The 16,151-nt window shown below is 41.4% G+C and overlaps 1 protein-coding gene across 1 annotated transcript; it reads right to left on the bottom strand.

Moving 5' to 3' along the window:
- Window positions 1-898: 898 nt before the first annotated feature.
- LOC112147118 (ovarian cancer G-protein coupled receptor 1) lies at window positions 899-13,144 on the bottom strand. The gene is made up of 7 exons (XM_024273261.1): window positions 13,095-13,144; window positions 9,230-9,463; window positions 3,882-4,031; window positions 3,667-3,800; window positions 3,365-3,587; window positions 2,493-2,673; window positions 899-1,499 (listed from the first exon to the last, which is right to left on the bottom strand). The coding sequence occupies exons 2-7, from the start codon at window positions 9,326-9,328 to the stop codon at window positions 1,063-1,065; spliced, it is 1,224 nt and encodes a 407-aa protein (XP_024129029.1). The 5' UTR covers window positions 9,329-9,463; window positions 13,095-13,144; the 3' UTR covers window positions 899-1,062.
- Window positions 13,145-16,151: the final 3,007 nt, after the last annotated feature.

The following is a 16,151-nucleotide window of genomic DNA, read 5'->3' as shown; positions in this document are numbered from 1 at the left end:
ACTTGTTGGCACATAATGGTGAATGGAAGAAACACTTATGAATAATGTATATAACACATGTATCACAAAAAAACTAACATTTTATACCTGGAAAATGTGAAAAATATAATGTGTGACTCGACCTTAAGGAATGATTTTCAAAGAGCACACTAGTGAGTTCTGATGTTCCTTCAGGTGGCCGACCACAGATCTGTGGCAGAGCAGAGCGAGCTGCAGAGGCTGGAGAACACATGGAGACACATAATGCAGGTACATTTTGAAAATGAATTAGCATTTCCAGTATTGACTTTTATTTTGATTTTTGGGACACATACGCTTCCATATCGGCTTATCCCTTTCGGGGTCGCCACAGCGTAACAGCACCCACTGTTTCGCATCAGTGATTTGGCAGAGTTATTACGCCGGATGCCCTTCCTGACTCAACCCTGTACTTGAGGGGCTCAGGGACCCAGTTAGGCAGCAGCATCAACGGTCTTGACTAAGGACCCAATCTGGATGGGGATCAGTGGACAACCCTGGGAATCGAACCCAGCGTGGCAGCCTACACTTAGCCCACTGAACCATCCAGCCGCTCACCATGTTAAAAATGTGTGGATGATAATAATGCATAAACGATGTGCTTTATTCCTGCACAATCATTTCAATGTTTTGCATCTTAAACCACCATTGCTGTGAGCAAAACTTACCAAATCCCCTGAATTGTCACAATTGATACTATCTATTTCTAATAAAAATATGATATGAAAGTTTGTGGATTTAATCAAAACTAACATAGAATAAAGGAAAAAATAATAATTTCTCTTAATAATGGATTTACGGAGAAAAAAGACGATGAATATTTAGCTGTTTTTTTTATGTTTTTTGCTTTGTTTATAAGTTTAATAAAACACACTTTCTGTTTTTGCTAAAAAATATAAATTTATTTTAGAGCCTTGAGCTCCAGCTGCAACACAACCTGTCAGTTTCCCCACACAAACATAACCGGTCTGTGGGTAGAGTCAGATTCACGGTTGTTGTAAACATGCATCCCCTCTCCAAATGTTCAGCTAACACTGTGACTGTTCAAAATTTGAAGCTTTCCACGCTTTTGCCATCCTCAGCAGATCTTAAATCAGCCTGTCCATCGGCTCCCCCGCACTCATCCTCATCGGAGCGCCTGTTCTTCACCGTCAGCGCTAGGAGGTCAGTTCTTGAGTTTAAAGCTGCATCTTTGTAGACCTGTGTCTCCACGCTGTTGTCTGAGGTCGTGTGTGTGATCAGCAACACCGTGGGGGGGCCGTTGTTCTCATCCGTGGCAACCTCATGCGAGTTATTTGTATGGTTGGACGGGCTGGCGTTCCCACGGCGACAGCAGCAAAAGAGGATCCTGGCAGCAGGTTGGACCAGAGTTTGGTTCAGGCTGCGGCGGACGTTCTCACTGACGAAGCAGTAGAGGGCGGGGTCGGCCACGCAGTTCAGGGAGGTGAGCAGCAGCGACAGGTGATAGTAGTTAAATATTGCTGGAAAACAGTGAAAGGTCAGGGGTCAGATTTCCTCACACTTGGTGCTGATCCAGGTCTTGTCCTGGTCTGATCCAGGTTTGGTTCTGAATCAGAGCTGATTTCCTGTTAATGTTCTTGGATTTAAAGACCCACTCCATTAAAAATTGTGTTTTTAACATGTTCTAGAGGTGTTTGTGTAATTATAGAGGACACATATAAAGAAAATTAATCTTAAATTGAGTTTCTGAATATTTCTTTATTCAAATTACGATGAATCAGGAGCAGAAAAATATACTGTTAGAAAAACAGCATATTGGTGATTCTACTCCACTCCATTCTGATGCATCCAATTCTATATGAAGAGATCCATGTACGTCTTTGTTTTCCTCATTTGAGCTGATATCTGACTCAACACTGTAAAGCTATGTTCACACCAGTCGAGATTTGTGCGAAAGTTTGCATGACCGGCCCCTCTTTCGCTGCATGGCAAATTTGACGCCTGTCAAAAAATGTCTTCCTTAAGTTGGAGGAGCAACCAGCTAATGTTTTTAGCCTGATCGCTACATGGAGCGGTGCCTGTGTATATATCACTTATAATGTATGGAAGACTTGGACGATGTTGAGAGACCAGGTTAATTTATTGTAGAGTTCTAGAGGTGTTGCTATGTGCCGATGGTCACAACTCTGAGGCAAATTTCTGAAGAACTCCTGCTGCTCTACAGAAACTAAGTCTAGAAAATGACAGATTTTGTTTGATTTTGCCTTAAAACAGTAAAATTGAGATGAAAATACCACTTGGAACAATTTAAAATAGATCAAAAGATGAACGGAGTGGGACTTTAAAGTTCACCTCAGACCAAACAAGAGAACTCTGGTCCTCTCGACACCGAGGGTTTAAACGCAGACACTTCCTCGGACCAAAGAGATGAAGAGAACCAAACCCGGTTCAGACCAGGACCAGAACATTCCAGAGAGGCTGCTGCCCCACAGAGCTTCAACATTTGAACATACTTTCAATGAAGTTGCAGCTTCTTTCCAGCAGCGTGCGCACCAGCAGGAAGAAGTGGTACGGAGAGAAGCAGACGAGGAAGATGAGGATGGTGCTGCTGACCAACTGTCTGATCCTGACCTTCTGATCCGGCTGAGTTCCTGCGCTCCGACCCACCGCTCTCAGCACGCACAGGTAACTGATCTGCACAGAGGAAAAACACGACTGTCAAACTTTTGTTTTTTTTGGTAACACTTTAGATGAGCTGCTGCAAAACACTCAATATAGTGTTGACAAAGACAGTTAATGCATTTGTGAAGCTTATTAATATTGTTTATTAATATTGCTTTTGTAGACAATGGCCTCACTTTAGATGTTAATGCCTAATTCTGCTTATTGTGTTAATACATGTCTTATAAACACCCTATAAACACAATAATACTGTTAGTTAATGTGTTAATAAAAGAAGAAAAGATCTTATTATAAAATGACATCTCCATGAAAAAAAAAATTCTGATTATGTTTTTTTCAAAAAATAAAAAAAAGAGTTTTAATGAACAATATTGAAGGTTTGTTGAATTGAAATTGTGTTATTTTTTTCTTTGCTGAAACGATTATTGTGCTAACTTAAGTCATGAATTGACAGAATATCAAAAACAGAAAGTAAAAGCAAACAGAATCAAGAAAATACATGGGTTAAATTATTAAAACCAAAGTGAACATAAAAGACCGCGAGGTCCAAATAGAACCGAGCCCAAAAGAAAAACTAGGATGACATTTTCCAGTCAAAGAAAGTCAACACTTCAAACAAAAAGGGAGGTCTGTTTTTCCTAGAGGACATTTTAATGTGGATGGATCATAGGAATCACAGAGTTGGAGAACAGCTTCTTCTCACCAGCAGGATGGCCAGAGGGAACATGAAGCCCACACTGAAGCGGTAGTAGTTGATCGGGCGCTCCCAGTCTTCCATGGGGTAATGCTCAAAGCACACCGATTGGTTGGTCTTGTCTCTGCTCAGCTCTTTCTTCCCAAAGAAAACCACACCCACTGCTAACTCCTTCAACCAGACGATGGCGCTGAAGAACCAAGCTGCTTTCATGGAGCGCAGATAGGTGAACCTGGAGATGGAGACCAAGAAAAGTAAAAAAGTCATCCAGTGAAGCGAAGACCCACAGAAGAGTTTTTGAGCCCATGTACCTTAAAGGATGCACCACAGCCAGGTACCGGTCCAGACTGATGCAGCAAAGGAAGCCAATGCTGATGTAGATGTTCTCATAGAGCAGGAAACCACACAGTTTACACAACCACTCCCTGTGACGCCAGTCATCCCCCTGAGGAGCACCAGACCCTCAGTCACTTCAAACCGACATGGCTGCCAAACAGACCTAGGTGAGATCAGGCAGGTACGTTACCTTGAAGAAGTAGTCCAACCACAGAGGCAGAGAGAGCAGGTACAGCAGATCGGACACGGTGAGGTTTATCAAGTAAACCCCCAGCTCGTTCTTTTGCTTCAGCTGTTGAGCAGCGTGGTACAGCGAGTACAGGTTAGACGGCACGCCAACCTGCAACCAGAGACAAACACAAGCTCAGAATTGAAACCAAATGTGTATTCAACAGCTGGGTCCAAGAGGTCAAGGCCAAATCAAACCAAACAGAAGGTTTCAGAGCAGGAAATCTGAAGAACATGCAGGTCCTCATCTGGTTCTTCACTTTTAAGTTCTTTAATGAGAGTACTAGTGGTGTTTCAAGTTGTTGGCAAGTTGTAAGCTATTTGTCCTGAACATGTCAAAACTTAACCCTGTAAAGCATTAATTACATTAAAAAACATTGACAAGTTTTTTGGAATTAAGATGTTTTTTGATCCTTTTGATAAAAATTTAAAAAATCGATACAATTTTTAATAAGACGTAGGTAGCATTACTGATGATCCATTGGATGATTTGGTTTCTTTTTTTGCCCATTTCAATGTTAAGTTATTGTGAGGATTCGTGACACATCCTCCCTAACTTGAGGTGAAAGCTGACCATGTGACATTTTTGTTTTGTGTTCTCTCCATTAATTTCTCTTTTTTTGAGAGTCCACCAGAGGGGAGTGTTTACATGAAGCGCGCCATGAAGGCCTCCCATGAACACCAGCTGTTGTCCAGCCTGAGAGGGATGGATGTGGAGACCGTTTCTTTTGTTTTACTCATTATTAATGCTGCATTTAGTTTCTTATTAGTCAGTAGTTTTCTCAGTCACTTTAAAGTTAGTTAGACATCACATTTTATCCATTAGTTTTTTACCCTCACTGTTTATATTTAGTCAGGCACTTCTCCCCACTGCTAAGTTTATGGTCTGAATTCTATATAAGTGGTGTTTTTTGTGAAGTGAGGGATTGTTTTTGGGTCCACCATCAGCTTTCCATACATGCTGAGGGTCCACCTTTGGCCAACCTTCACAATTAGGATGCAAAAAATATTAACATGAACGTTAAGGGGAAAAAAAACATCTTATTTACCAACTGTCTTAAATTTGATTCACACATTTTTAACATGGTGTAACTGAATTATAAACAATTCATTATCAACACATTTTAGAATATTTTAATACAGCAAGTAATCATTTAAAAAAATAAAAACAACTGATGAGTTATTCTTACCACAAAATTCGGAAAACTGGCAAAACTTTTCCCGCCAAAAGTGTTTTCTACAGTTCCTATAAGCAGCCATTTTGTTATGAGCAGGAAAAGCCATTTTAGGACCGTTTGCGCTAAACTTGGTAATTCTTCGTTAATTGGTGACTCTAAATTGCCCCTAGGTGTGAATGTGAGAGTGGATGGGTGTGTGATTGAGGCCCTGCGACAGACTGGCAACCTGTCCAGGGTGTACCCCGCCTTCGCCCATCAGTAGGCGGGATAGGCTCCGGCACCCCGCGACCCCGAAAGGGACAAAGCGGACAGGAAAAAAAATTAGCAAATACGTGAAACCGCGAATAAAGAAATGCAAATAAGCAGGGGAACACTGTACGGCACTTTGAGCCTATAAAGTTTTGTAGCTAACTTTGGTACATTGGTAGCAATGCTTTTAATGTATAATCCATCCATCCATCCACCCATCCATCGTCTTCCGCTTCATCCGGACCGGGTCGCGGGGGCAGCAGTCTAAGCAAAGATGCCCAGACTTCCCTCTCCCCAGCCACTTCCTCCAGCTCCTTTGGGGGGACCCCGAGGCGTTCCCAGGCAAGCCGAGAAACATAGTCTCTCCAGCGTGTCCTGGGTCTTCCCCGGGGTCTCCGCCCAGTGGGACATGCCCGGAACACCTCTCCAGGGAGGCGTCCAGGAGGCATCCGGACCAGATGCCTGATCCATCTCAACTGGCTCCTCTCCATGCGGAGGAGAAGCGGCTCTACTCCGAGCTCTCTCTGGGTGACCGAGCTCCTCACCCTATCTCTAAGGGAGCGCCCAGCCACCCTCCAGAGAAAACTAATTTCAGCCGCTTGTAGTCGGGATCTCGTTCTTTCGGTCACGACCCAGAGCTTTGCTTTCTGGCTCAGCTCTCTTTTCACCACAACGGACCAGTACAGCGACTGCAAAATAGCGGATGCCGCTCCAATCCGCCTGTTGATCTCACGCTCCGACCTTCCCTCACTCGTGAACAAGACCCCAAGATATTTAAACTCCTCCACCTGAGGCAGGAGTCCTCCACCCACTGAGAGAGGACAAACTACCTTTCTCCGGTCCAGAACCATGGCCTCAGACTTAGTGGTGCTGACCCTCATCCCAGCCGATTCACACTCGGCTGCAAACCGCTCCAATACATGCTGGAGGTCCTGGCTCCCAGGCCGCAGCTCGCTTAAACTGCCGGTACCTGTCAGCTGCATCTGGAGTCCCACAAGCCAGCCAGGCCTGATAGGACTCCTTCTTCAGCTTGATGGCATCCCTTACTTGCGGTGTCCACCACCGGGTTCGGGGGTTGCCGCCACGACAGGCACCAGAGACCTTGCGACCGCAGCTCCGGAAAGCAGCAGAGACAATAGAGGTGGAGAACATGGTCCACCGGACTCCATGTAACCAACCTCCCTCGGTACCTGCTTGAAGCTTTCCCGGATGTGGGAGTTAAAGACCTCTCTGACGGAGGGCTCAGCCAGACGTTCCCAGCAGAGCCTTGCAGTACGTTTAGGCCTGCCGAGTCTTTCCGGTCTCCTCCTCCGCCATCCATCCATCCATCTTCTTGGCCGCTTCTTCCCTTTTGTGGTCGCGGGGTGCCGGAGCCAATCCCGGCTACTGATGGGCGAAGGTGGGGTACACCCTGGACAGGTCGCCAGTCTGTCTCAGGGCCTCAATCACACACCCATTCACTCTCACATTCACACCTAGGGACAATTTAGAGTCACCGATTAACCTATGAAGCATGTTTTTGGACAGTGGGAGGAAGCCGGAGTCCCCGGTGAAAACCCACGCATGCACGGGGAGAACATGCAAACTCCACACAGAAAGGTCCCAGCCGGGATTTGAACCAGGGCCTTCTTGCTGTGAACGCTAACCACTGCGCCACCATGCAGCCCTCCTCCCCCGCCATTAATGTATAATGTTCCTATCAAATAAATGAACAGCTAAATAAATTAATTGTTATGTAAGTATACACAATTTCATTAAACTCAGATCAAGGACCACTGTGATTAGCCCATCATGCTGAGGAATCTCAGCCTTTTCTTTCTGTTGTCAATCTCCTCCCAAGCCCCGCCCTCTGGCTGTGCTTTCACAGTCAGAATGAGTCAGAGGCAGACAAAAGGGCAGCACACTGCAATGTTAACCCTCTCATGCATGAATGGTAAAATAAGTTAGGATTTTTTTTAATAAGTGTTTTTATTCATCTTTAGGGATGCAGAATAAATACATCTGTAAATTCTATGAAGACATATGTATATGTCCACCAAACATAAATGTAATTAAATGGTCATTTGTAGGTGTAAATAATTTGAAATATGATATCATGTTGTAATGGTGGTTCCTCTGTCTCTATAGGTTGATTTATCTAAAACATGGTTAAAGACAATGTCTCTGAATAGATAATAGTGTAACAAAAGTAATAGTCAATCATCATGGGATCTAGCTTCCTATCAAATCTATGAACTGTTGTTTCAGAACTGAGTATGTTCTCTGTGTGAAGTATTTCATGGTATATGTAGTATATTTACTATCAAGGCCTTCTGTACACCATGTGTCAAAGTCAAGGCACGGGGGCCGGATCCGGCCCGCCAGGTGTTTATATCCAGCCCTGCAAATCATTTTATTTTATTGTTATTAATGGCCTGATGTTATCTTGTGCTTATTTCTAACTTTGACAAAATATATTTTTACAGAGGGTAAAAGATTGAAAGTTACTTAAGGTTTATTTATTCTGGAATAATATTCCTTCCTTTTTATTTATAGTTTTGTAAAAGGTTACATTTTTAAAGTTTTTAAAATGTAGTTTAAGTGTGTTTAATAAATGTTTGTCCTGTTTGGCCCGTGACCTAAGGTGTGTTTTGTTTTCCCCCCTTGTGAGATCGACTTTGACATCCCTGTTGTACACTGCAGGGACCTACAGTAAATGGTAAATGGGTTATATTTTTATAGCGCTTTGATACCTTCATTGAAGGCCCAAGGCGCTGTACAGCCACAGACCCATTCAAACCATTGACACACACATTTACACACTGATAGTGAGTCCACTGGCACCAACCTTCCACAAGAGGCAATGTGGAAGGAGCTACTGCCAGAGGTTTTTAGCCTGATCGCTACATGGAGTGGTGGCTGGTTATGTTATTTACAATGCATGAAGATCAGTGTTATTTATGTTATCGAGCTCTACAAATGATCAGTAATGACGTCTCCATGTCGGGGTTCATAAGATCATTCATTCCTGCTGCAGGAGCTGCGTCTGAATGATGGCCGCTTCCACTGCGGTCGTTCCATCTGTCTGTGACACAGTTTAAAGACTTGTTGTCCCGTATTAACCCAAGTGAGGAAAGACAAAAATAGAAAAACTTAAAGGATCTTTTTTATTATTGTCTCAAAAATAAGAAAAACATCCAAAGGTCTGCCAGCCAATCTCTCGGTGGCCAACATAACGAGCGTGATTGCTCCACCCAAATTGGCCGTGCGACTGACTGCCAATCTGTCCAGGATATACCTCATCTTCGTCCAACAGTAGCTGGGACGGGCTCTGGCAACCGCTTTGCATTTCATAGCGGGTTGAGAAAATTGATGGATGGATTGAAGTTCAGGATGAGTGAAATCGGATTGATCTTCCATATTGGATTTGTTCTCCACTGACTGATCAAGTCACTGAACATGCCCAAAGCTGAGTCCCTGATTGGTTGATGCAAATGTTGGCCTCGCTAAGACTTCAGATTTTTCAAATCTGGACGTGCCACGATGCTTAAATCGCGCTGCTGCCAGACTGACGGTTGGTCGCTCAAACTTCGTCTGATTGGGTCTGTACCATTGACTGTACATTGAAAGTGGACGCCCTGGCACGCGGATTGTGATAGGTATGAACGTATATATGACCTAAAAGTCAACACTTTTTTCTTCACAAACACAATTGCTCATGGTGTTAATTGTGTAAATCTGGCCCCTGCTGGGGTAATCTGGAGGCTTATTGTAATAAATTAATGTTGGAGTAAAGAATTACTTGAGATACGAACATTTCACAGGTAAGAAGGATTAAGCGAATACAGCTCGGCTGCTCATTCTCACTGTCGATTAACAACTGGGTTGATCTGATCAGACTCACCAGCAGCACGAGGATGTACACGAAGGAGAAGACATTCTGGTGGATGTCATGCTCGATGGTGCAGTTAATCAGCTCCTCCTCAGACATTTCTGACGCCATCGTTCGCTACTTCACCCTCCACACCAAACATAACTTTGTTAGCCGGCTCAGAGGAACACTCAGGTCCGAATGTGTTCTCTCGTTGAGTTCATCTAGCTGAGGATGCATCCACCCTCATTCTGGTCTGTCCGGTCCCTGTGAACACAGGAGAGTTCCTTACAGTTAACTGTGACAGGCCAACAGAGAGAAATGTTAGTTTATAGTAGAAAGTGTTAATACATGTGTTGTGGGGCAAAAAAGTATTTAGTCAGCTACGAACTCTGCAAGTTCAGTTCAGTTTTCCCACCCTGGTGCAGGCCAACAATTTTGCCTCTGGTGTCCCTAGACAGCTCTTTGGCCATAGTGGAGTTTGGAGTGTGACTGCTTGAGGTTGTAGACAGGTGTCTTTTATATAGATGACAACTTCAAACATTTCTTACAGGTAACAAGTGGAGGACAGAGGATCCTCTTAAAGAAGAAGTTACAGGTCTGTGAGAGACAGAAATTGTGCTTGTTTGTTATTGTTCAAATACTTACAAATATTTACAATAAATTCTTAAAAAAAATCAGACAATGTGATTTTTTAAGGTTGTTTTCCTTATTTTATTTCTCATAGTTGAGGTATACCTATAGTGAACATTTCAGGCTTCTCTCATCTTTTAAGTGTTAGAACTTGCACACTTGGTGTCTGACTAAATACTTTTTTGCCCTACTGTACATTTCTCTGAACAAAGAAAGAGGCCCTTGGAAAATTACTGATTTGATGTTTCAACTGTTTTCAAAGCAACTATAATTTTAAAGTTTACAGCTGGAAAAGCTTTTGCATAAACTAAAGTTTTCCATTCACAAATGTCCTTCCCACTCGTCCAGAATCTCTGGTGGGTTCCACCTCTGCACAGAGAGCCAATTGAAATGCACCACTGAAGGTAGTTTGTCTGATTGGTTAACTTGTCAGAGATTTACAGATCGAGAATGTAAACATGTGGCATTAGAAGGGGGCGGAGCCTCACTCAATGAGAGGAAGAAAATGATGTTACAATAAATATGACTTTATGGAGCTAACATACAGTAAAATGTGTGTTGGAATAAAAGCTCGAAAGAATATTTAGTCTTTAAAATGTAAATGTTTCATTTGAAAAATCTTTTTTTTTTTCCAGGATTAAAAAATGGCTTTAGTCCCTTTTGGCTGTATGGTTTGACAGAAAACTCACACCTAAACCTGATTTTAAGGGGTTTTATTTTACCTGTGTTAACCTCTTAATTCATTAAGAAGGTTTATTAAAGCATTTATTAATTAATCAGAACCACATGAATGTGAGTTTGGTCTTTTTATGAGGAAATACTCTCACTTTTTCCACACACCAATACTTCAGAAACATGATGGAGCAGATTGACGTGAGCTTTTACGAAAGCAGTGTTGAAGGGAAACCCCCCCCCCCAGGGAGATGGAAAAAAGAAAGTAACGATGAGTCAGTTCTTTTCAGGGGTCTGCAACCTTTCACAATCAAAGAGCAATTTTTTTTTCCAATTTTTCAATGACCAAAATCTGTAAACTCCCAAAAATACTCTTTATTTTTGGGTTTGTGGCCATTCATTTAAAAAGGAAAATTTAAATAAAAACTGTAGTGGAATTATAGTGAGGAATAAATTTAGTGATGAAGTTAAATGCTGTACAATATATGACAATTTTAATTTACTTTGCTTTGAGAGCAGCTCTTTCAAAATAAAATATAACTTGTGTCAAAAAAGTTTCAGATCTGCAGTCGCAGATTTACAGTTTACAGAATAAAAACCACAAGAAAGCCAAATCAGTCAAGCATGACATTTTCTCTCATCCTTTCTCTCCTTTTCCTGTTGAATATAAACATAACAACAGTGGTGTAAAATCACACATATAGATATAATGAAATTAAATACTTTATAAGAAATTTGCTTCTGAACAGCAACCAAACACTGCTGTGAAGAAGATTGGAAAATGTGCTTTATTTGTATCCTTTTGCTCAGTTATCTGATTTGGTTAAAACTTAACTGAAACAAATTGATCAAAATTACAAGCCTGTTTTTAGTTTAACTTGTTAGCATTTTTCTTTAAAGTCAAAATCTCTCAATGAAGAGATAAAAGAGACTCCAGAACCTCAGGTTGCACTGTAGATTTTCACCACTCAAAATAAAATCTTCTTTCAATTGTTTAAAACATTTTTTTTCTGAGCAGAAAATCCCCCTACATGTTGGAGTTACCCAGTTTGCATCTGGGCTGTTTCTCCTCGGTTGTGGCGAATTTGAAATGTTGCTCAGAAATAAGGAACATTCTCAGTTACAGGATAAAAAAGTGTTTTTCTATCATTCGTAGTAAATTTTAAAAATTCCACAAGTTATTAAAGATAATCCGTTTAACATCCTCTGTTCTAACTGTAGGGTTCGCAGTGCTGTTGTATGAATCCTTTATAACACTTAGTAGAAGAAAAAAATGTTAAGATTTTCTTTAAAAACAGAGAAGAAACAAGAATTCAGCCAAAATTGCAAGTTAAGCAAATAAAATACCAGGGAAGATAAAACACATTTCAAGTTTGACTTTGAAAAACAATGAGGAAGTGAAGGTGGACTAATGACAATCTGCTTAATACGCATAAAGTCTGACATTTCCTCACTATGTTGAGCCGCCAGAGTCTACAAAAAATACCAAGTGATCCAAACTCACCTCTCACTTCTCCTGGTGTTACAGGAAACAGGCTCTCACGGCAGCACTTCAAATACTTCAGATCTTAAGATCTGAGGTCCAACTGAGGTGCAACTTTCCTGTCACATCTCATCACTTCCTTTTGACGCAACTGCAAACTTAAGAAACTTCTTTTTTTTTTCAAATTTCACTTTAAAACAATTTAGTGAAAGTCTCTGTAGTATCAGTTTGAATTATTTTTACTAGGAAAATTGCATTTTCTTCAAAAAAACATCTGTGAATGCTGATTAATAAAGAACAATTTAGCACTAAAGGAAATTTAAAACATGTAACATACTTCATTGATGGTAAATTAACTAAAGGACTTTGATATCGACCAAAAAAAATCTTTAGGAGAACTTAGGTGTCTTGAGGTCTCCTTGTGACCCGTACGACCACCTTAAAGGACATGATAAAAATGGATGCTAGAAGTGTGGTGATTCATTTTAACAACGTTTCGATTCCTATCATAATTTGTTTGCTGATATGATTCATAGTCAATTTTGGTTCATTTTGAACAATTGATTGAATCCTAATATTGATCGAGGAGATCTTTATCCCAAAACTTCTACCAGTGAGACTCTGAGATAAATAGCTGCTACTGAACAGAGCAGGTGAAGTTTTCAGATTCTTGTATTTCTTCAAGATGATCAGGTGTAAAATAAATATGTGAACAAGCAAACAAGTAAACAAGAATGAATGTCAAATCCATTCACATTTTAGTTAGCTTAAGTTCAGTCCACTGTTGTTTTTCCACATCAAAAAAATCCAAATTGAACATTATTAGAACATTATTGAATGTTCACGTGTCTTTGCTAAATTCTGTTTCCACACATCAGACTGGAATGATGGTTGATCAGTTTTGCTGGATCACATGTATGTTGTCTGCTGTGATGCAGGAATTTATGACGTACAGTTAATGCTGTCGTATGACGCCAACACTACTGACTGCTCTCAAACGGTGTGCAGGTGATAGATAAGTGTCTATAGGATGAACACACAAACTACACTCTAACAGTTCATCTGCATGCAGGAACTTACATGCATCTCACCTACTTCCCCCTCACTTACCTGCATGTGTTAAGTGTTCACCATGACTTGCTGCCCACAGCATGTCTGTTGAAAAAAATGTGCCTGAACGTTATTGTTTTACAGTCTCGCTCAGCGGTCTATGATCTTAACATTTTCTACGGGCCACCTGTAGGTTTGCCCACATCCACCTGTAAGGCAGCTGTGACTACGGTGTAACATCAACATCATATCAGTGTGTGAAAAGCTGAGTCTTCATGATTCTCTGGAACTTTTCCTGGTCTGTGTTCAGCTCCATGGTTTGCTCTTGCCTTTTTCTGGTCTCCAGTTTATTATGAGGACATCCCATTCGTCCACAGCTGGCGCAGACCTCTCTGACCTGGGCGACGTCTGAGCCGGCGTGACTCCTTTTCACAGAACAGAGACAGAAACGATGGAAGGCAGGCAGCAACCAAGGCAAACTCCACCCTTCAGTGCCAGGTCCACTATCAGTTTAGAACCCTAGTTTTCCAAAAGAAAGCAAAAGCGGCAATCATCCATAAAACCTCCTTTTGGTCTCACATGAAAAAGAGTGTTGGACAACCAAAGAAAAACAAAAAAAGATCATTTAAAAGATCCTTTCAGGACTCCTCAAATTTGGCAGAAAGTAAACCTGTTCAGACTGAGTAATGAGAACCTCTTTTTGAGGACGTCTGGTCACATTTCTCCACATCCTGCCTCTCTTTTCCTCAGCCCATGAGACTGTTCTTGTAAATAAACGCTTTAATTTTCACTCTGCAGTGAGTCAGCAGCAGAACGTTTTCTCTCAGAGACAGACGGAGCTTCGTTTTCTGCTGCAGCAAAGAGGCGGCGGTCACAGAAGTCTCCTCCTGTGACCTCTGAGAGCGCATTCCTGTACTCTGCAGCAGGAACTGTAATAATATGGTATAAAAGTAGTCAAAGCACAAAAACAGCATCTCTGTCTTCCATCTGCTGTCAGATAACTGCAGGGCGAGATTCATAGAAAACTACGCAGTTTGATCGCTTTTTCAACGCAAAATGTCAGCAGTTCTTTGCCCTCCAAAACTTCACCTGAGCAGGTAACAATTAATGAGAAAATGCAGATTTTTGATGACACCTTGGAGACAACAGGTGATAGTAAAAACAGATAATAAATAACACAAAAATACAATAAATAACTCTAAAGTGTCCAGTATGTATGAGGCTTTAGAGTCTAATAGCTGACGGAGGGAAAGATCTGTGTGAACGTTCCTTCCTGCAGTGTGGGTGTTTCAGTGTCAGACTGAAGAGAGACAACTTCCTGAGTTCAGATGCCCATCAATTTCACACCTTGATTTAAAAATATCACAAACTTTTCTTGACATTCAGTAGGTGATATCTGCTTGCAGCACCAGCCCCCACTGATATTTTCAGTCTCTGGGTTTGGTGGTGAACCATCTCAGTGCAGCCAGATAAACACAGAGAATGTGAAGGAAATGTAGGAATCAAGCAAAAAGAGTGGCTGAAAACATGCATGTCAGTGAAAGCTTCTTCCGAAAGAGTCAGACCACTGATGGTCAGACACTGGAGCAACGCAATAAAGAATACAACAACAACTTCTTCATCTGATTCAATACGTACAGTATTTTTAACCACGACTGAATTAGGAATCTTTATGTTTCGCCAACACTTTCCTGTTTACAATATAATGTCAAATCACTATTAACACAATCAGTTCTACTCATGCGCCCATCCTGGCTAGCTCGCCAAGTTTTATGTAGCATCACAGAAAGTTACATATCATGGATATTGCAGTTTGGTATGGTAATGGGGCTAAAGATCTGAAGTCTCGGCTTGAGGAGGGAGCAGCAGAGACTCAAGTTGGGTTAACACCATATTGTTTGAAAAATATTTACATTGATTCACAATGTTTAAGTGAATATCCATTTACATACACATATACACAAGCATTTCAAACTCCAGAGTATTAAGAACAATGCATGAGGATCAACACTGATATGTTACGAGTCCAGTAAAAAGTTCACTGCAGTGTTGGGAACTCAGCTAATGCCGGCTTCACCATAGAAGAAGTTAGAACCCAACCGGTGAATGCTTTGACCGTTTGGGTTGGTTCAGTGCAGAGTTTTGTAATGGGCTACCAAGAACTCCCTACCGGCCCGGTGAAAGGATGCAGTTCTATATTCCTTAGGTCTACCTCGCCATCTATCCTGGACCTGGCCTAGTGTAACAGGTTCACAATGTGTGGTATAATTACACAAATTTGTATTTTTTATTTTTATTTTACACCTGGCAATTGGGTCGCATGCTAATAGGGTCCTTCAGATCCCAAATATAAGTTGATCCCTCTTCCCTTTTGCTGCTTTCTTAATTTAAAGAGGTGAGTGTGGATATATTTTTCTTTATATTTACTTTCTGTGTTAATTTGAACTTTGTATGTTTTAGCTTTGGGCACTGTCGGAGCGCGGCACATGCTATAACCAGAGAATAAATGGAGGCTGTTCCAATGAAATTCCAGCGGCGTCACGTGGCTTCTTGTTGCAGCACATGCAAAAAGTAACAACACAACGCAGAGCAGAGACGAAGACAGTTACACTAGCAAGGCCAAAACCACATGCTTCAACAATACATACTTCCTGTAGCTGAACCGCATAGAGCAGGAGTGTCAAACTCAATCGCACAAGAGGCCAAAATATTATCTAAACTATAAAAAAAAAACAGCCTAAAATTTTTTTAAAAAGCCTAAATTAGCCAAAACAGCTAGCATGTAGCTGACATATTAGCTAAACTCCAAATTAGCCTAAAATTCTCAGTAAATGTCAAAATAGTCAATTATAGTCAATAATGTCCATTTAAAAAACTTTATAACTGTAACTTTTTTAAACAGATTGACTCAATAATCCCCTCATTCCTTTGGGCAGGGACACCCCCTCAGATATCCATACTTTATCCTCATAAACATACCTCGGTTGGTGGCCTCGGCCTTCCTGTGTTTAGACACTACTGCTGGGCAGCTGTTTTAAGAGCCCTCTCACTTTGGCAGTCGGGTTACCCAGGAAACCACCACCTGGAGGACCTCCCACTCTGGCTACAAGTAGAATC

This window comes from Oryzias melastigma, linkage group LG22, assembly GCF_002922805.2.
Source record: "Oryzias melastigma strain HK-1 linkage group LG22, ASM292280v2, whole genome shotgun sequence".
In the NCBI taxonomy this organism is placed as follows: domain Eukaryota; kingdom Metazoa; phylum Chordata; class Actinopteri; order Beloniformes; family Adrianichthyidae; genus Oryzias; species Oryzias melastigma.
This window is presented reverse-complemented; position numbering and strand designations above follow the sequence as displayed.